At 40.1% G+C, this 21,804-nt stretch overlaps 1 protein-coding gene across 2 annotated transcripts in view; it reads left to right on the top strand.

Annotated features, from left to right (window-relative positions):
* Positions 1–21,804, top strand: part of syne1a (spectrin repeat containing, nuclear envelope 1a) — a 220,262-nt gene that overhangs the window by 30,719 nt on the left and 167,739 nt on the right. For both annotated transcript variants that reach the window (XM_074685622.1, XM_074685621.1), the window contains exons 3-9: positions 8,138–8,233; positions 8,875–8,958; positions 13,299–13,319; positions 13,545–13,637; positions 15,924–16,105; positions 16,185–16,381; positions 19,678–19,793. In XM_074685622.1, coding sequence (XP_074541723.1) covers positions 8,138–8,233; positions 8,875–8,958; positions 13,299–13,319; positions 13,545–13,637; positions 15,924–16,105; positions 16,185–16,381; positions 19,678–19,793 — 789 coding nt within the window. The remainder of the gene's footprint in view (positions 1–8,137; positions 8,234–8,874; positions 8,959–13,298; positions 13,320–13,544; positions 13,638–15,923; positions 16,106–16,184; positions 16,382–19,677; positions 19,794–21,804) is intronic.

Raw genomic sequence — 21,804 nt, 5'->3', positions numbered from 1 at the left:
GATTGACATCCTGCTCATCACGTTGTGTGACGGACGGTTCAGCCCACCTGGCTGGGAGGAGGCTACTCATAATTTCAATTTTCAACCTGTCAATTATTCTCTGATTTTTCATTTTCTCCCCTCTGTGGGGCAGTAAAATGAAAGACAAGGTGTATTTGTTGGTCATTTTTTCTAATGTCAGAGTATTTATTTTATTGGTTGCTTAAATATTTTATACAGACAGTCACAGTCCTCAGAGGATGAATCCATGATTTAAAAAACAAACTTGTTTTCCCGCTCATCTCCTCCCACAGTCTTTCCCGACATTAACGCCGCGTTCAAACTGGTAACTTCCCACCCGTGAACTCGCACCTGATTGGCACACTCCAAATTACAACTTGTGACATCACATCACTGCCCTCTATGGGTGCTCCACCGTTAACCATCTGCCAATGCTAACCCATCATTAGCAGCTGCTCTGGCGTTTGTTTTCAGCACATTAATCAACACAAAAAGAATAAAATAGAATAAAATAGAAAATGCTTAATTTATCCCTGAGGGTAAATTCAGGAGGAGTCACAGCAGCCCTCTGGTATTCCCTCTGTTGCTGGGTTAGCACAGCTAGCTCGTCCATCTTATTGGAGATAGATCTTACGTTCCCAATAACGATGGATGGAAGGACAGGTCCATGTCGTCACCTCCTTCTCCTCACCTTATGGGAAACATCTGGCCTAGCACCAGTTAGCATTGGCATGCTACAACCTGCTAACAGCTAATTTCACATGTAAACACTTCAGCCATGGTAACATGTAGGATCTCCAGACAAACACAGGAGAAAAATTTTTAAAATATTGCTAAAGCCACAAAAGTTTGGTGTCCATGACCAACAAATGATCCACACAAAGTAATGATCCACTCCAAATACAAAGATGACGAAAAAAAGACGAAAAAATTACAAGAAAGGGACAAAGAAGAGAGAGCTGCTGCAACAGGCAGCTACTTGAGCCACGCCGAGCAAAAAAAAAAAAAAAAACATAAAAAAAAAAAAAAAAAATTAATCAACACAAATACAATAAAATAGAATAGAATTGTAAATGCTTAATTTATCCCTGAGGGTAAATTCAGGAGGAGTCACAGCAACCCTCTGGTATTCCCTCTGTTGCTGGGTTAGCACAGCTAGCTCGTCCATCTTATTGGAGATAGATCTTACGTTCCCAACAACGATGGATAGAAGGACAGGTCCATGTCGTCACTTCTTAGCTCACACCTGAGAACCAGCACGTCGTCCTCACCTCCTTCTCCTCACCTTGTGGGGAAATATCTGGCCTAGCACCAGTTAGCACTGACATGCTACAGGCTGCTAACAGCTGATTTCACATGTTAACAATGCAGCCATGGTTACATGCAGGATAAAGTAATGAGCTACTCCAAATGAAGAGATGATGAAAAATAGATGAAAACAAACAAAGAAGAGAGAGCTACAACCAACAGGGCGGCGCCTAGCGACATCAAATATGTTTCTGTATAACAACAAATACAGTAAAATACAAAGTATAAGCTTCTGTTACCACAAAATAAAAAATTCAAAGACATACAAAATAAAAACAGCGAAGGCACTACTGAGACTGGTGATTTTTTTACCCTCCTCACCTACCGTAGCCTGACACTCGCTTCAAAATGGAGGAAGATGTGGAGGAATTAGCTGACGCTCCTTCGTCAAATAAATCGGTTGTGTGGACCTATTTTGGCTTCCCATGTAAAAGACGGGAGAACGGTGAGAAGATTGTGGACAAAACAACAACCGTGTGCAAAATATGCCACTACAGCTCGCCGTATACAATGTACCACTTACAACGGCATCACAAAGAGAAGCTACTGGAAGCTACACGGAAAAAACAACAAGCAAAAGACCAAACGACTCTCCAGAAAGCATTCGCTGCACCACTGCTAGCTGCGAGCAAGCGAGTAAAAGACAAAACACAGAGTATAGGCTTTTTATAGCCAATGAATTAAGGTAAAAAAAATAAAATTTTGTTTTTTTCAAAGAGCATTTATTCACAGATAAAGCAATATTTATTGTTTATTTGGAAGAAAATAAAGAAAAAAAGATTTTTTCAATTTCCTTCTGTTTGGGATTTTCTATAATCTTTATTTCGTATCGTTTTGTGAATTGACCATTTCGTTACACCCTTGCTGTTACCGTATACGCAGTTTCCCCTCCTCTATTTCACCCAATGAGCAAGTTTCAGGCTCCTGTGGTGATTGAAATCATAAAACATTTTTAAATCCCAGAATTCCTTGCTCTCAAACTGAAGTCATAATTTTCCTGTAACGCTTTCAGTCCAGAGGTTTCAACTGGGAAATTTCTGAGTTCTGTGTTTCCTGAAACGCAGCGTTAGAGCAACTGTAACTGGATTATCTTTTGTGACTTTTCTGATGAGTTATGTGTAACTCGTTAGGTTGATTGGTCTCTCTTTAGTGCCTGCAGGTGTGAGTCTGAGTGTGTGTGCTGGTTTGTCTCTGTGTGTGTGTTAGCTCTGTGATTGACGGCTGACCAGTCCAGGGTTCATCCCGCCTCCCTCTCACTGACAGCTGGCTCCAGCCCCCTGAGACCCCCCCACAGGGAAAAACTGATGATTATTGATGGATTAGTGATAAATCATAGAGACCTTTCCATTCTTGGACTTGTCATCTGAGAATTTTCTGCTTACCAGTCACTTTCTCCGTTAATGCTAATTAGAAAATGTTAGCATGAGCTCAGGGGCTCTTTGGTGAGTATTAGCTGCTGTAGTGTTGCAGTAGCTACATTATGTTGGGAGGGGTACAGAGCTAACATGGGTTGGGTTAAATATTACATGTAGACACAGCTTTAAAGAGCGTTAAAGGCCCTCTGAGACACCAGTACCGTCAGCTACAGCCCAAATAAGGACAAACGTTGGTAAATATCAGTGATAAACAAAACTCTATCTTTGTTGAAGTCACGTTTACTGGTACCAGTATAAAAGGAGTTTGTGTAACCATGATTTTGAAGTATTTTTTATTTGAAGTGTTTTTGTTAATTGTTAGTAAACACAACATTCAAACTTGGCTCCTCCTCCTGGGCTCAGTGCCAGCGGCAGCACACACCCACAGCCTCCAACTGTCACTACATGAACACACTCGCTAGCCCAGAAACCACCTGTAGCCTCACATTGCTATGTGGAAGAAACTCGAGAGCCGTGCACCTGATTTAGCATGTTAGCACAAGCTAATCACAGGTGTTTGACACATACCTGGTTAGCAGAAAGCTAATTCTCATCACACTTCGTCCGGAAAGCGAGTGAAAGTTGAGCCAACCTTCACCCTCGTTTAGGAAAAAGATTTATATGTTTGGAGTTTTGTTTCACTTCGGTTGTTTTTCTTCCTCCGTGCTACGTCTGCTATCGTAGCTGCTCTGATTAGCTTCTTCCACTTGCTAATCAACTCACAAAATCACTTGCTAACTGGTGGATGTAACCATGCTCTCTACCTTCTCTTTCTCTTTGAAAATTTGGACAGAAAATAGTTTTAAGACAAACATCATTTCATCCTTTTTGCTTTTGTATCATTACAGTAACTTTCTCAAGAAAAAACTTTGAGTGTTTTCAAAGTTATAGATGTTTACATCTTAAAATGAACAAAGTATGTCTTGTGATAGGCTCGTAAAGACGTCTGCGATCATGGATGTATTGCAGTATGAAGTGAAACCTGTCAGTCTCCTCTTTGTCTCTGCTCCTCCTCCTCCTCCTCCTCCTCCTCCTCTTGTCTGTTGATCCTCAGGAATCCACTGAGAGGAGCTAACAGGGGAATAACACAGACACACATCCCCAACTCCTCAGCTCACAATCAATTATGACCCAGACACTCATGTGTAATTAGCTCATTAAGCCCTTGATTTATTTTTTTAGCTCATGTGGCTCAGCACAGGAAATGGATATTACTTTCTTATTTTGTAATTAGTCAGAAATTTCCTCATTAGCTTTGGGATTATAATGAACAAAAAGGTGAATTTAACTTCAATTAGCTTGTGTAATAGTTTCTCCCTTTGAAGGAGTCATTGGAGTGTTTCCTCTGTCGCTTCGTGAAGAGGCCGAGCGCCGTCTGCGTCTCCGAACATCCAACGCCGTGAAATGACGTTAGAAGAGGACTTAGCAGAAGAAAGCCGCTGCGTTTGCTAATTAATTTTGAAAGCTGGAGGTTAGCGTCCCTCTCTCTTTGCTGCGATCACTCTCCTCGCTCCTCGTGCTCCTTGATGGTGTCTCCTCCATGATGGGGGGTGTTGTCTGCGTCTGTCCCTCGCCACACGCACTCCGCTCGCACGTGCTAACACAGCAACACTCGTGCACACATCCCCGCTTCCACCTCCACCCGTGTCTCACCCCCATCGCCGCTAATCTCCCTGTGAATGGCTCGCCGTCTGAATCCCCCCCGCCGCCCCCTCCTCAGCCACAGCATGTGACGGCGCTTTGAGAGAAATCCTTCATGTGGCGCCGGCAGAGAAACGGAGATATGTGGATTTCCCTGATGCTGAAGTCTGTGTCAGGTCAGGGAGGAAGTCAACGAGCGGGTTTGAAATCATCAGCATATTTCAGGATTTAAAGACTCATTCAGATCCTGCTGAGCCTCTGCTCATGACTGTCAGCGCGGCGCGGCGCAGACAAACTCTTCACCAGTTTTTCTTTTTCCATGTTTGAGGAGCTCAGGGCGTTATAAACGTTTTGTACTTTGGTTTATTTACTTCCTGTGCCACTCAGAGCAGGATAACGTTCAGAAAATCTGCGTCCGTACAGTTTTATGTACATTGCAGGAGCTATTAAGACTTAAACCCCATGTTTGTGCTGCTCAGACAGCTGATAAAGCTCTGTGGGAGTTTATATACGAAGCTTTAATCCAAACACAGAGCCAAAGAAACTATAAATTACAACTTGTGTCTTTTTTATATGGTTTATAGTGTATTTTTTGCTCCCAATGCCCGTCCTTCCTGGCTAATACTGTCAGTGAAAACCTCCCGTAAACTCTAATTTCTGTTAGTTTGGAACTAATGTGCCCTGTTATTGTTGAGCTATGGTGAACTTTTGGTTTGGTTTTATATGATCTTAAATCTAGGGATGGGCATTTCAACCATAGACTGTAAAAAAAATGGACGTCCTCTTGCTCGGCTTGAAGTGAGGTCTCCACAAAAACTGCTCCCCCTGGTGGCTGGCTGCAGTATAGATAAAAAAAAATCCATCTCCCCAGTCATTCCAGATGGGCTGTGGTCAAACTTTAAAAAATTAATCCACCTGGTAGAAATGTTTCTCACGTCTGATTGTTGTGGTGATTTGAAGATATCATTTGGCTGTCTTGTATCCAAGTCCTCTTCTTTCTGAAAAGTTTTGTTTTCATTAGTTATACGAGGTTAAAAAGGAGGTTTTACGTAACGTTTAACGATGATTGACAGCTGACGTTCTCGTGTATTTTTTTCAGGGATTGTAAAATATGTCTGGAGGTAGAGTCAGGAAGTGATTAGACTCTCCAAAGAAAAAAATATATTGTGTTTGTCACCCAGCTCCACTCAGATTCTCCCAGAATCCCTCACAGTCTCTACTGCACAGACTCTGGCTGCAAACTGCTTCAATGGCTGCGTCTGTGACGGAGGAATTTTGGCTTCAAAACTGTACAATGATAAAAGGCAGAGCCACGCTGTCTACTGTGCATACAGAGTATGGTTTCATGATTTAATAAATTAATAACAGTGCAAAATAAAACTAACAACTTTCAGAGTTTCAGTGATTTTTCATGTTCATGTTGTCTGAACAGGACCTCACTGCTAGCGTAGCTGCTCTGATTAGCTTCTTCCACTCGCTAATCAACACACAGAGTCACTTGCTAACTGGGTACGTTGTGATTGGCTGATGTAACTACGCTTATGCTCTGCTCAGAAACGTCCAGAAACAACCAAAACATCAACATCCAGGCAGAGGAGGGGGTTGAGGCAGACACAGACACTGACACACACGTAAAGAGGCCCAGAGGAGACGATTGAGCAGATTATTCCTGTAAAAGCTGACGTTTTATTTTTTAGGAATATCCTGCCGACACTTATTACCATTAAAATTCATTTTTTAAAGTTTTCAGATATACAAAAATCATTGCCAATGCCTACTTGATACCACTGGTACCTTTTGATACATTAAATGTCAATTCCTGAGGCTTATTTGCTGTGGTGTCAAACTGCAGCAAGTAGCGCCAACTACTGGTGAGGAGGACTTACTAGACTTAAAATTTTTGCAGGGCCTGACGATAAATTGAAATTTAATCTTGGTTTTGTTTTTGGTTACTCATGATCATAAAAAACATTATAATCAAAGAAAAACGATTAATGTGCCTCACGGCGCAGCGTGTATAACTTCCTGCGCTGCCAAAGTACCGTGAATGCATGTGTTGTGTGTGCAGCAGCAGCAACAAGTGTTTATCGACCAGCAACACGTGAAGAAAGCGGTTTATAAACCGCTTTATAGGAGCCTTTAGTTGACAAGATAAGTAAGACTATTTCAGTCATCTGGAAGCATTTGTACTTTGAGTCGTCGGACAGTACTTGCAAAATTTGTCACGCTGTCGTGTCCGTTCTCCAAGGCAACACGAGCAATTTATTTAACCACTTAAAGTTCAGCCACATAGGTCTATGACCAATTTTTGAAAGGACCAGAAGAGCTGAAAAAGTGTTAGCTTGTCAGCCTCAGCCAGCGCCACGACAACACAGTCCTCCATTCAGGACACTCCTTACAGCGCCGCTCCATATCCCACTAGGAGACATGAAGAGATAACAGAGGCTGTTACATTTATGCTCGCAAAGGACATGTGCCCCATCAGTAGCGTAAGCAACCTGGGATACCAGAAACTATTTTTTTTTAAATTGTTCTTTTGAGTTGTAGTTCAATAAATACTCAAGTTTTGAAATTATGAATAATCATGTTTGCTAATCATGATTTCAATATCTGTCGAAATAATCGTGATTATTATTTTTGCCATAATTGATTTTTGTGCCTAGATACCAGCACTCACCCATCCCTACGTTAATCTGAGTTAACTGTAAACAGAAAAGTTTGGACACACCTCAACCCAACATTCACCTCTTCCTCCATCACTTCTAACTGTTTTTTTTTTTTTCATTAAATGTTGAAATTCTTCGCAAATTCCTGGTGCACTAGATGGAAACCTTCTCCTATGTGGTTTGTCCAATCCTTTTCAAATGAAGTAAAATGCTAGAAGACATCTTAATGATGAAAAGTTATGAAGTGCTGCATTTGTTACTTTTGGACACAGCAATGCTAGCTTTTTTAGCTTAATGCTAAGCAAATTTGCACTATTTTGAACATGCTTATTTTGTCTTTGAGCTTAAAGAAAATCTATCTGAACATCACACATGTGGTTGGCAGCTTCAGCATGTGCCCAAAAACCCACCAGTCTTTTTTTTTTTAACGTAAGACTTTTCCTGTATGGCTCAATAGCTTCTCCCTGAACATCTAAAACAGGAGTTCCCCCTATGGGTTACTTTCACCAACATGCATGAAATTTTGTAGACATATGCAGTTTAATAAGAGCTACAAAAAAGCCTCTTGAAGCTTGTTCCTAACTCCAACAGGAAATCCACAATTTTGAATAAATTCATAAAATTTTGAAATTCTTCGCAAATTCCTGGTGCACTAGATAAAAACCTTCTCCTATGTGGTTTGTCCAATCCTTGTCAAATTAAATAAAATGCTAGAAGACATCTTAATGATGAAAAGTTATGAACATCTTGTACGAAAGTTGAAAGGTGTGGTAGAAGCAAGCGATTGAAATTGCATGGTTTGCCGCCAACAGGTACCAGTAGATACATCTCCTGTTATTTCAATCTGAGCCAAATTTTTTACGTATTTTGGTTTTTTGTTAGACAAAGAAGTTGCAGGTTTTGTTGTGCCTTTTGGACACAGCCATTTTAGCTTTATTATCTTAATCTTAAGCCAATTTGCTCTTTTTTGAACGTGCTTATCTTGTCTTTAAGCTTGAAAAATGGCCATCTAACAATCACGTGTGGTTTGGCAGCTTCAACATGTGCCTAAAACACACCAAACTTTTAACGATGAGTCCTCAGCAGCGTGTCCCTCTTGTCTCCCAGCACGTGCCCCCCCTGGTGGTGACCGACCTGTTCGAGGACATTAAGGACGGCGTGATGCTCCTGGCCCTGCTGGAAGTCCTCTCCGGACAGAAACTGGTGAGTCCCGTGGTCGTTTCTCCAACATGTGACTTGACCGCTGACTTCAAACACTCGGTGCCCTCTGATCCTGCAGGATTAAATATTAACTGGAGCGGATTAAACGAGGATCTTTCTGAGGAAATAACAAAGAGAGTCATTCACTCCCGCTGCAGAGGTAAAAACAGAGAGAGCTGCCGGCTTAATGCAGAGCACGGGAACGAGGCTCAGTTAGACGAAGTTTTCATTGATCAGATTTTATTTGGACGTTAGGACGAGCAGATTAGTGAGATCATAGTTCACACACGCACACACACACACACACACACACACACACACACACACACACACACACACACACACACAGATGTTTGGGCTTTGACTTTGCTCACAGCCTCAGGTCTGATCTGTCCGTGTCGTATTGATCTGTTTTTAGTCAAACACGGCTCTGATTGGCTCTCCACCTTTCTCACCTTAAACCTGAGTTATTCCTTCATCCTTTGAGCCGTTAGCTGACGGTGTGACCTCATTAAAGCCTGATGCTAACACCTGCACGGTTCAGGGTTTACCTTCTCCAGTCCCATTGTTTTACCTCCTCCCTCCATCATCCCTCCTTTGTTTCTCTGAGTCTTCCTCCTCATTGTTCCTCCTCTTCCTCGCAGCAATGTGAGCAGGGCAAGAAGCTAAAGAGGATCCACTGGGTCGCCAACATCGGCAGAGCGCTCACCTTCCTGGAGGGCAGAAAGGTAAGAGTTCAGCGCCGTCTTTCATGTCTCTCCTCTCTGCTCAGCTGGTGCCTTCTGGGTAAAAACATCGAATCCTGACCTTACCTGACCCGTTTCCCCATCCTCCCCCGCCTCCTTTTCCTGCTCCCCCGTCTCCTCACATCCCCCGTTTGACCAAAAACCAATACTCCCTGCTTCAGAGTGTTTTTCTTGACTTTGTTTCAGATTATCTTTATGAAAACGGCGTCACTCTCTTTGTTTGGCTCCAAAGCAGTTTCTCTATCACCGTTATCTCCCCTTAGCTTTACTAACGGAGTAACATCCATAAGCTTAAACATATTTTTATATAAGACGCTCTGATTGCTCCGAGCATCGATGAGCAAACCCTGTGGAAGCTTCTCCCAGCTCGTCCTTGGACAAACATAAATAAATGCCATAAGAAGGAGCTGGCGTCTGCAGCGACGCTGATTTGTCTTCCTGCAGTGTGACAGGGTTAAACCGTAAATCCTACGCCGTTAATCTTCAGTCCAGAGATGAGATGAGGCTGGGCACTATGCTATACACACACATGTGTGTGTGTGTGTGTGTGTGTGTGTGTGTGTGTGTGTGTGTGTGTGTGTGTGTGTGTGTGTGTGTGTGTGTGTGTGTGTGTGTGTGTGTGTAAATCTGTGTGTGTAGAAAATTAAATGTAAATAAGCTCTGTGTGAAAATTGGATGTATGTCTAGACTGTATTTACACTCGGCTTTAGACTCTGTCCCTGACACACACTCCTCTCCTGTGTGTGTGTGTGTGTGTGTGTGTGTGTGTGTGTGTGTGTGTGTGTGAGCTCATCATATCAGCTGTTGTTTTTTAAACATCTGAAACATTTTGATAAAAACTGATGAATATGATGATAACAAAACGTTTAGTAACAGCCACAGGTCCCAAAGCGTTTCACAGAAACAGAAACAACAGAAACATTTCACAGGAAGAAGTTTATTCATTAAGAGAAATTCATCAGCAGCAGGAAAGTACGGTGGCCTGTAGGTGACAGAATATTTGCAAACTACGCAACAGAAGTTAAAAACAGAATCAGGTTTTATTACTGAGTATATCTGCACATACAAGGAAGTTGGCTCATGTGTTGGTGCAACATTTAACAAGGAAATAATTCAGAGTTACAGAGGTGTACACTCTGTAAAATAGAATATAGAGAAAGTTAAGATAAAGAATATACAAATATCTAAAAAACATATATAGAAAAATACAATAAAAATAAACAATATTTATGGAAAAATAAGATTATTATTATTATTATTATTATATAAAAATAATAATAACAATAATAGTAATCATAATAATAATAGTAATAATAATAATAATAATAATAATAGTAATCATAATAATAATAGTAATCATAATAATAATAGTAATCATAATGATAATAATAATAATAGTAATCATAATAATAATAGTAATCATAATGATAATAATAATAATAATAATAATAATAATAATAATAATAATAATAATAATAATAATAATAGTAATCATAATAATAATAGTAATCATAATGATAATAATAATAATAGTAATCATAATAATAATAGTAATCATAATGATAATAATAATAATAATAATAATAATAATAATAATAATAATAATAATAATAGTAATCATAAGAATAATAATAATAGTAATCATAATAATAATAATAATAATAATAATAATAATAGTAATAGTAATAGTAATCATAATAATGAGAAACGGAGGTTTCCAAAAGAGGTCAGTTATCCCAACAGACACAGAAAAGTTGTGAGAATAAGAAAGGATTTTCTTTTCTAACCTCATCTATAATAAATAAAGCTTCGTAGGGTCTCATCTTGTGTTAGTTCTTATATTTCTACATTTACTGATAACACATCATCTTATATTTAGCTTTATAAAACAGTCATGTTATAACATTAGCATAAAAGCTATATTTACCATAGCTGAACTTATAAAAGAAAACAATCATTAACTTACTTTAACAGCTCCTCTGTGTCCGTTAGGAAAACTCTCCTCTAAACTTCTGTTGTTGCTTTTGCAAATCATCTGACACCCGCAGGCCACCGTAAGAAAGCTCAAAAATACTAAACTTAGCACAAAAAGAGAACTTTTATGTTTGTTAGGATATTTCATTGTTGTAACGATGCTTTTTGACAGTTAATCTTATACCGTTGGATGGTTTAATTCCTTATTAAATGGCCCCTCCTCAGTACGGATCATGCGTTCACAGAATGAGCAGCAGAGCTGAGTCTGTCAGCTGTGCCCAGAAAACGTTTGCCAAATCTTCTCTGCTGATGCCAAACAGCTCGTTCTGCTGTTGACGCTCAGGGACCTGATCGTTAGCAGCTGGAGGTATCAGCAGCTCAAAACCAGAGTCAATAGAAACAATAGAAACAATAGAAACAGGCCGTTTGGCACTGGCAGAGAAGATCAGTCAAAGCGTTCATGTGTGCAACCCACTGTGGAGCCACCTACTTCAATATTGATTGGCAAATTCTCTGAATCCACTCACCTCCTGGACAGTAGGAGGCGCTGTGGTGTTGTTCCTGTTGAATAAACAGAGGCTGCACTGGACCAAAGAAAACAGCAACCAACGCAGCAGCATAAAGCCAGCTCTGTCAACTCTAAGTCTGAAGTTTGACTTGTTAATTGATGTAAAATGTAAGACGACACATATGTTCACATGGGCAGGAAAATAAATATCTAGTCAACAGAAACTCTGATTATTTGTGTATTTCTATATCTTACTAAATCAACATCAAAGCATTTAAAGTAATAGCCAATCAAATCTCTTCCTAGAGATTTGAAATCAAATCAAATCAAATTGAATTGACTTGTGAGGTTCTTAAAAAATACCCAGCCCTAATGAAAATACTAAAAAAAATTACAGAAATGAACTAGAATTAACTGTAGATTTAAAAAATTCAACTAAATGTGTCGGAGTTGGTAGTAGCTGTGTGTTTTTGCACAATATGGAAAATTGTGGCATCACAGTCAAACAAAACAAAGACAAGCCACGGGTTTCGAGAAAATTACAACTTCTTATTTTACATTTTGAGTTGCTGAAAAAATGTTTAAAAACAAAAACAGCTTTTAGTACAGACAGACAGAACTTGACAGATAATTGGATCCAAAAGTCTAAACTCTCACAGAGTCAGCGAGTTAAAAGGTTGTACACAGGTGATTGGTGCATTTATTAAACAAATTAAAGAAGAGGCAGGAAACAGTCAGACCTCAGGAAATCAGACAAGAAAATACTGAAACCAGGAAACGTGACGACAAACTGACGACATGATGGATAATATATATATATATATATATATATATATATATATATATATATATATATATATATATATATATATATATATATATATATATATAAATATATATTTGGGTCTATATATGTGTGTATATTATTGATGTTTAGCTAAAGGGGTTACAGTTAACAAGCTACGCTAATGCTAACTCCTTTTCAAATATGTCATTAACTTCTTTTTCTCTTTTTCTTTGTTTCATTAGTATTTGGCTTCCTTAGATTTTCATTTATAGATTATGTTGTGCAAACAAATAGTTAGCTGAATTATTGCATATTTGGAATAAAATAATTGAAATTAGAAAGAAAACAAACAAAAACCACAGTCAGTGTGAGGATAATGAGACACAGGTGAGCGCGGTCAGAGCAGGGACAGAAGGATCTGGAAACAGACAAAGGAAAGTATTAAAAGTTGGAAGTGACAGTTACACCAGTTTCTGATCTGTCCCTCTCTTTCTGTTTCTGTTTCTGTTTCTGAGTTTTCTTTGTTGTCGTTCAGCTCCAAACGTCCATTAACATTCTCGTCTGCGCCGTGGTGTAAAGCTGCAGGGATCACCTGCTGTGCTCTCTAATATGAAGCATGTATCACAGGCGTCCTTATCAGTTAGCGTCCCACTCTGCCCTCGCCTCCTCCTCCTCCTCCTCTTCCTCCTCCTCCTCCTGGTTCAGACCTACATGTATTATTCCCATATCATGACCTGTTGTGCTGCAGGGCCTGGTAATATACCCCTCCGAGAGCGGATGGAGATACTCCATCATATCACTTTCTACAGCCTCCTCTCTCCGTCTCTGACCGTCTCTGCAGCTTTAATCCCCCGCTGTCTGCGTGCTCCTGATAGATCTTTCCTCTCCTCCAACCACTCCAACTTATCTCACCTCTGAGACGTTACAGCGCCTGCTATCTCCCGCCCAATGAGGCGTCCTCCCCCAGTCACACACGTCCAGGCTAACGCTAAACGCTGTCTCTGTTTCTCTGTCTTCACCTTTTCCTCTGCTTTCCTCTCTCCTGCCCCGCAGTCGGCCTACAGAGGATCTCCGGTCAGTATTCATGACGTTACTGTGCTTGTTTGTTTGTTTGTTTGGGGAATGGGATAGACGGGGTCGGGATTATCTGCATCCTGTCGTCTCGAGGATTACGCTCGTGCTGTATATTGTTCATTTTGTGTCAGCGTGTGTTTGATGCAGAGTTCAGGAGTGTTTGTGCTGATCCATATGTATGAGCTGGAGAGTAAACGGATCACGTCCTGGATGTTTTTGTCACAGATCAAACTCGTGAACATCAACTCCACCGACATCGTTGATGGACGGCCTGCGATCGTGTTGGGGTTGGTGTGGACCATCATCCTCTACTTCCAGGTAACTTTGCCTCATATTAAAAAAACTCAAAGAAAAGAAAACTATGAACCCAACTTTATTTCAGTCTGTGCACACACACTGCACACATGTAGCTCAAAAAGAAATCAGCAAATACTAAAAATACCAAAAACTTGGACGACTTCCTGTTTTCTCTGCGCTTTGTAAAAACCAGATACTCTGGGGAAAATAAGTATTGAACGCGTCAACTTTTTTCTCATCACATTTATTTTCAAAGCTGCAATTCAAACAAAATTTCTCCCAGACATTGGTATTAACTCAAATAATCCACACATGAAAAGAAATCACAACGTTCAGGTCCATAAATAATGATTATGGTGAATTAAGTACGATAACACAGGAAAAAAGTATTGAACACGCTAACTGAGACTCATCTAATACTTAGTGGAGAAGCCTTTGTTTGCAGTGACAGCTTCCAGAAGCTTCTTGTATGTTTGAACTAATGGCCCACACTGCTCAGGTGTGATTTTGGCCCATTCCTCTGCACAGATTGTCTTTAAATCTGGAATATTCTTTGGTGCCCTCTGGTGAACCCTTTTCTTTACTTCTTTCCACAAATGTTCAGTTGGATTGAAGTCAGGTGATTGACTAGGCCGTTCTAACAGATTGATTTTCTGTTTCTGAAACCCTTTGAGAGTCAACTTTGCCGTGTGCTTTGGATGGTTGTCCTGCTGGAAGGTCCAGCCACGTCTCATCTTCATCATCCTGGTGGATGGCAGCAGATTTAGATCAAGAATTTCCCCATACATGGCTCCATTCATTGCTCCGTCAGTTATATGAAGTTTGCCAACACCATGAGATGAGAAACAACCCCATGCCATGATGCTTCCACCTCCAAACTTCACTGTTGGTGTAGTGTTTTTTGGCTGATGTGCAGAGCCATTTCTCCTCCAAACATGGTCTGTAGTATGACAGCCCAAAAGTTCAGTTTTGGTCTCATCTGACCAGACAACATTCTCCCAGGATTCTACAGGCTTGTCAAGATGCTGTTTAGCAAACTTTAAACCAGCTTCAACATGCCTTTTCTTGAGGAATGGAGTCTTGTGGGCTGAGCGTCCATAGAGGCCATGGGGGTGGAGTGCATTGTCTGTTGTTTTCTCTGTAACAATTGTACCTGCTGCCTCCAAGTCTTTCTGGAGCACTTTCAGGGTGGTCCTTGGCTGGTTGAGTCCTCTTCTGACTATCTTTCTGACTCCCTGGTCAGAAATCTTCAAGGAGCTCCTGTGCGTGGCCTGTTGATGGTAAGGTGGTGCTTCTTCCACTTGTGAATAATGGCTCCAACGGTGCTGACTGGAATATTCAGGTGCTTTGATATAAGTCTGTAACCAGTTCCATTCTGATGCTGAGCAACAATCAGGTTGTGAATGTCTTCAGAGAGCTCTTTGCCTTTACCCATCATGAGGTGTGTGCTATTTAACTGCTTGGTGAAAAAAACACCTTTTTTATAGGACCATCAATTTGCTCTAGCCCAGCTGATGTTGGTTTGCACTAATTGGAAGTTCAAGTAATAATTACTGACAGATTTCAGGTGGTATGGTGCATTTCCTGTCCAAAGTATACAGCCTTTCCATGGTGTGTTCAATACTTTTTTCCTGTGTTATCGTACTTAATTCACCATAATCATTATTTATGGACCTGAACGTTGTGGTTTCTTTTCATGTGTGGATTATTGGAGTTAATACCAATGTCTGGGAGAAATTTGGTTTGAATTGCAGCTTTGGAAATAAATGTGATGAGAAGAAAGTTGATGCGTTCAATACTTATTTTCCCCACTGTATTTCAGACGGAGAAATCCATCTTCTGCTAAAAAAGAGAAGTTGCTACCTCAGGCTTTCGCTGCGGTCTCTTAGCAACATCAGCACACACAGAAGTCTGCGACGCAGCAAACGCAGATAAATCAAATAAAGAAACATACAAGAGAGGAGGATTAACTTATCCACTCACTGACACGTTGCTGCATTTCATCTCCTGAGATCTTTATGGATTGTTTGGAGGTTGATGTTGACAGACTTGGTTTAGTGGAGGGAGAAATAAAGAGGAAGATGAAGTCTGCAGAGACACAAATCAAGAACCGACCAATCAGCTCGGCCGAGGGCTGATGATGTGTTTTTGATTGATGGGATCTTTGAGGCTGGAGGGTTTTAAATATGTCACCATCCGTCAGCCGGACTGTGGTCCTGTGGATCCAGATCTGCAGATGAAAATGAGTCACTGAAGCTAAAACGACAAACACTTCACGGTTTGAGTGTTGTTTTTATTTCCTGTCAGATTGAAGAGCTAACCAGTAGCCTACCAGCACTTCAGACCCTGTCCAGCAGCACATCTTCACTGGACAGCTCCACCAGCAGCACTGACACCACCAGCCCACCTGTCAAAAGGAAGCCCCTCCCACCTCCTCAGGGCGGGGCCAGGAAGGCCTTACTCAGATGGGTCCAGCACACAGCCACCAAGTAGGTCCAGTCCTTCAAAGGCTTCACGAAACGACCTGTGAGCTGTAACGATGTCTAACGAGCTCCTTCTGTGTCTCAGGCGTCTGGGGATCGAGGTGAAGGACTTTGGCCCCAGCTGGCGCACAGGGCAGGCGTTCTTCGCCGTTATCCACGCTCTGCGGCCGAGCGTTGTTGACATGGAGCGTGTGTGGGGGAGGTCCAACCAGGAGAACCTGCAGGAAGCGTTCATGTTGGCCGAGAAGGAGCTGGGCATTCCTCAGCTCCTGGAGCCAGAGGGTAAACCACGGTTTAGCATTTTAGCATTTTAGCATTGGTGTTTTGTAAGGATCAATCAATCAATCAAAATGTATTTATACAGCCCTTTTCATACAAATAAAATGTAGCACAAAGTGCTTTACAGACAGACACATGAATTAAATAAAATAATTATACCCCAAACCCACTCCACCCAGCCCTGAAACCCACCCACACAGCAACCCACACACAGTGTTAATAAAAAGCAACATAGATAAAAGACAGTAATAGAGCACACTGCTGTACCCAGTACGTGCTGAGGAAACGCCGTCTTAAAGGTTTAAAAATGAGAAAACACTGGAGGTTAGGTAAAAAGTATACAATTAAATTTATCATAATATGAAATAAGAAAATGATTCTTAAGAATTGAGAATAAAAAATACTTGAAATTAAGTTAAAATAAACATATATAATGACAAATAAATGAAGAATGAAACAGGAAAACTAGAGAATAAAACATGGAAAATATAAAAGATTTTAAAAAGAAAAGATAAAAAATAAAAGATAAAAAAAAAATAATAATTAATTCATAAGACAAGATAAAATAATAAAAAGTGGTCTGTACTTAAAATAAATGAAACACTAAAAGGTAATTCAGGAAAAAGCTTGACTAAAAAGGTAGGTTTTGAGTTTGTTTTTAAAGACATTAACATTAGATGCACGATATATTGGTATCATATCAGTATGGGCTGATGTGTGAAAGTGGGACGATATTTACTCATTGGCTGCTGCCATTTTCAGAGCATCCTTAACGATCTTTCAAGATCCAAATAATCGTGTTTTCTCTGACTCTGTAAACACCGAGACTACCTTAGAAGAGTGGACTCTGCTTTCATGTCTCTCTTCCTGTTTTTGATCCAAAAATCAGACAAAACATACTTTCTCTGAACGTTGGCAAATCATCTCAGATTGTTTTTTTTTATAATCAATATCTATATCGGTGAATATCACTTATTGGCCATAACAAAAATGTTAATATCAGATATCTGTATCAGTCAAAACTTTCATTTCGGTGAATCCCTGTTATTTAGCATTTTGAAGCAGATCAGCATCAGCCTCGTCTTTTAATCAACAACAGATTAAAGCTCAGCCTGTGATATTTTGGCTCCTCTCTGTCTCCAGCATCGTCCCACCCACAGCACCATCTGATCGGTGACACACAGAGACACTTCTTGGGAAAATTGGACTTATTGAAGGAAACTTTAGGCAGCAATTTATTTTTTTTAGTCTTCATTTCACTTTTTGGCTCCGTTACGATTCAGTCGCTGAGGCTTGATGTGCACGAGCCCCAAGTGAGGCTGATATGACGCTAGCTGTGAGTTTTTCTTCGAGTAGCTACAGGGCACCGTCAGTCACATGACCTGAGCTGTGTCTCTGATTGGACCCAAGCTGTTTTTTGAACCAGGCTGTAAATAAGTTTTTAATGCTGTAAAAGTCTGTTTTTATGGCTGGATGTGTACGTGACTTCCGGTCTTTCTGCAGTCAGACTCGAGCAGATTCTTGATGAACAGCAACTTTAAGCACTTCAGCGTAGGCTTCATTTTCCTCAATCGGTATTGCTCCTTGGTGTGCGCCCCCTGGTGTTTGTGCAGTGACATTTGTGCAAATCCTTGAGTTTTTTTTGTTTTTTGTTCATGTTCTTTTACACTGAGGTGTTTTTTTCCTAATCTCAAACTATGGACATGTAATTAGGAATGGGTACCTTTCATATTTGAAACGATACAGTACCGATACCTGGTACCTGGCAATTGGTACTGGTACTCAACGGTACCGATTTCTGTACTTTTTTTTGCTTAAGTGGGTAAAAATATCTTTTTTTTTTTGATAATAAAATATGATAATTTTTCAACTAAGCATATTTATTCTTTAATATATAACTTTGTAATGCTGTGTTCAAGTCCACCATGGAAAACCACCTACTCTCCCACTCCTTCACAGTCAGAAGGATGCGTTTAAGTACCTAAACATGGTATTTTTTGGTTTTACATGAATCGGTACCTGATACTTTTGACAGAATTGGTCGGTGTAATAACATCTACCCAGTTCTTTAGTCGAACAATTCCCAAAGATCAGAAGAGGATCCATTTCTCGGTTTAGCATTTATTCTGGTCACAGGTAAGGTTTACAGCGCTGGTCCCAAAAGAATGAGCCCCCATGTCTGGGAGCAATACAATTTAATAACAACCATTGCTACGCCTACCAGAGGTTGAGTTAAACCAAACACCCGAGAGTAATTGGCCAAAAAACATGACTGACACAACTGTCTCAACCCACAGCTGGTGTCAGTTGACTATTGAATCAGAGCATGGAGCAAGGAGACTGGGTGAAAGTTTCCACAGGGTCAAAGAGAGCTCACAGACACAAGCTAACCGTCTATCTGCCAGATAAACATACATCAACCCTCAACACAGCATGTAACTAGATTAAAATGCTAAATTACGTCAATTATTCTAAAAATATATAACATCGGTACCTATAAAAGTAACCACTTTGGTACGGATCCCTGCATGTAATCTAACTGAAATGTAGTTTCATTGCTCTGAAACATGTGTAATGACAAATAAAGCTATCATCACCTTTATCAGACAGCTGCTGAGCCTGGGAGCTGTTTGATAAACATCTGCTTAAAGGCTTTAAACTAAGTTAAGTGTTGGAGTTTGTATTTTCCCAAATTTTGACGCCAACATTTTCACTTTTACTGCAAATGGATATCGGCCCCAAATATCAGGCATCAGCCTCCTTGACTGCTGATTATTGGTAACACTATCGGCCCTGAAAAAACATATCAGTCTATCTCTAATCTTAGTGTCAGATTATAATCGATCATAATAATTAAATACCAGTGAACTCAGAATCTGTAAATAAAACAGCATCAAATCAGCTCTTTCCATAATGAATAGAGCTTCTTTCTCTGTATTGAGGATAAATATCTCTGACAGGATCAGATGTGCACCTCAGTGTCACCATCTGTGCCCCTTCACGCCCGCCCTTCACAATCAGCCCTGACGAATCCAGCCTGACATCAGCATAATTAAGGCGCTTTACGCCGTGCAGCCCAACGCAGTCCAGAAAAATGTCTGATTTCAAGATATTTAAAGACAAAATGAGGTCTGAATTATAAAGAATCTGCCAATGGAAGAAGAGTTTTTACTTGTTGCAGCCTCAGACCTCTTTTCGTCTCTAAAAAACTTCAAATCAGACATTTTTTTGTCATTTATCACAGCTCGCCTCTACTTTAAATGATTTCTGATCCCATTCGTTTGCATCCCCCTCTCTAGATGTGGACGTGGACAAGCCAGACGAGAAATCCATCATGACGTACGTCGCCCAGTTCCTGAAACACCAGCCTGAGGGGAAGCAGAGCGACTCAGACAGACAGCAGGAGGAGGAAGAGGTAACCAGCGGTCGGACTCTCCGTCCAGTGTCTCCTCTTTCTGTGCATCCTGTGTTTGTCTCTCCTGACGTCACTCTAACACTCTGATTACACACATTAACACACATTAACACACATTAACACAGGGATGTGTCCTTTTTGTGCGGTGTTCATAGCGTAGCCCTTCTTTAGAAACAGTTTGATGCTTGTTTTACTCTGAAGAACAGCAGAAATCAGACCAACCCTCCAGTTTATTCTCCAGATTTCACTCCAGGCTGTAAACCTGCTCAGTATCTGTCAGTTAAAGAAGTTTGGAGCCCACTGTCCTCCCTCTGTTGTCTCTTTGTGCCGGACTCTTGCCTGTTGTGTGTCTCTCCTTGTTGCATCTCTCTTTGTCTCTCTCCCCCTGCTGTGTTTGTGCGCTGTCTGCTCTCCTCTGGTTGTTGTGCTGACCTCTGCGCCGCAGCACGGTCTTGCTCCTCGCGATATAGAGGAAATGTTGGAGGTAGGTTGTGTAGTCCTTTAAGGTCCCAGGGGCAGGTTTTCCATCACTGTCCGCAGCTCAATGCAATCAGCATCCATTCACATTCATGGTTTCCATAAAAATGTGATTAATGCTGATTTCCTGCTCGGCCTATTGGATTACAGCATCGCTGCTTATTTTAAAGTGTGAGGATGAGATTAAAGACTGTTTCCATGTCAGAGTGTAGCCACATGCTAATGTTAGCTCTTATTGTACCTGATGTGATCCTGCCTGAGGGCGGCTGAGCTGATAACAAAAGGAAGTCCAGGATAATAAGACATGATATTACCATCTATTAGCGCTACCACCTAGCGCCATGGCTCCTGGTTCCATTAGCATGACAATGGACGCCTCTGGCAGCGGCGGCGTGCATTGCGCGGCGTGCATTGCGCGGCGTGCTTGATGGAAAGCTTGTGAGTAGAGGTTGATGTGTTTAAGGTTAACCGTGTCAGGCGCTGTGTTGTGCTGTTCGCCGTCCGTGTTTTGTTGTTTTACAACCTCCCATGATGCTACGGGGGTTGTTGTGTTTCTCTCCTGCTTTGTTTGTTCTGTGTTTACACTTTTTGTTTGTTGATGAATTTTTTTATTAGCAATAGCTTCACATCTTTCTCTGAGTGACCGCTGACAAAACGCCTGTTCTCTTTCAACAATAACATCATCATCTGCTGCCTCAAATGCTTTTTTATTCAGGACAAAGGGAGACTGGGGATGATAGTGGTTTGCCCAAATTTAAAGCTTCAGTGTCTATCCCAGGGGTCTGCAACTTTTACTTTCATAGGAGCCGTGTAGCCTCAGCTCACCTGGATTAAAGTCAGTCAGGAAACACAAAATCTACTTTATCTTCACTATAAAAACTTTAAAGTGGATAAAGTTCCCATCAAAGTTAGAACCAAGTGAATTGTTATCTACACAAGAAGTTTTTTGAATTTATAAAATTGTTAGTGTGTTATTTTATTTTTTATTTTTGATAAATTGGCAAAATATTTCTTTTTTAAAAAAAATAATAATAAAAATAAAAATTTGCAGAATGTTCAAAAATTGAAAAAAATGACATTTTTGCATTTTTAGAGTTTCTTTAAATTATTTTTTTTCAGTTTTTTTTTTTTTTAATTTGCAAGAAAATCTTTTTAAAATTTTCAAAATTTTTCAATTTTCAATTTGAGTCAAAAAAAATTGAGAAATAAATTCCTTGAATTTTTTTGCAATTTTACAATTTTTTTGAAATTTTAATGTGTTGAATCTTTTTCTAAAAATTTGCAAGAGAAACTTTTTTTTTTAAATGCAACATTGAAAAAAAAGAAATTTGGGAAATTTTTCAATAGTGTGTGTTGAATTTATAAAATTGTTAGTGTTTTATCTTGTTTTTTATTTTTGATAAATTGGCAAAATATTTCTGTTATTTATTTTATTAATTTTCAGAATGTTCAAAAAAATTTTAAAAAATGAGATTTTTGCATTTTTAGAATTTAAAGAAAATTTTTCTTTCAAGTTTTTTTTTTTAATTTGCAA

Source organism: Halichoeres trimaculatus, unplaced genomic scaffold (genome assembly GCF_033239565.1).
Source record: "Halichoeres trimaculatus isolate MK-OKI-2021-1 unplaced genomic scaffold, fHalTri1.1 fHalTri1_scaffold_13, whole genome shotgun sequence".
NCBI classification, from domain to species: domain Eukaryota; kingdom Metazoa; phylum Chordata; class Actinopteri; order Labriformes; family Labridae; genus Halichoeres; species Halichoeres trimaculatus.
Note: the sequence above shows the minus strand (reverse complement) of the source record. Positions and strands in the feature narration are given on the sequence as shown.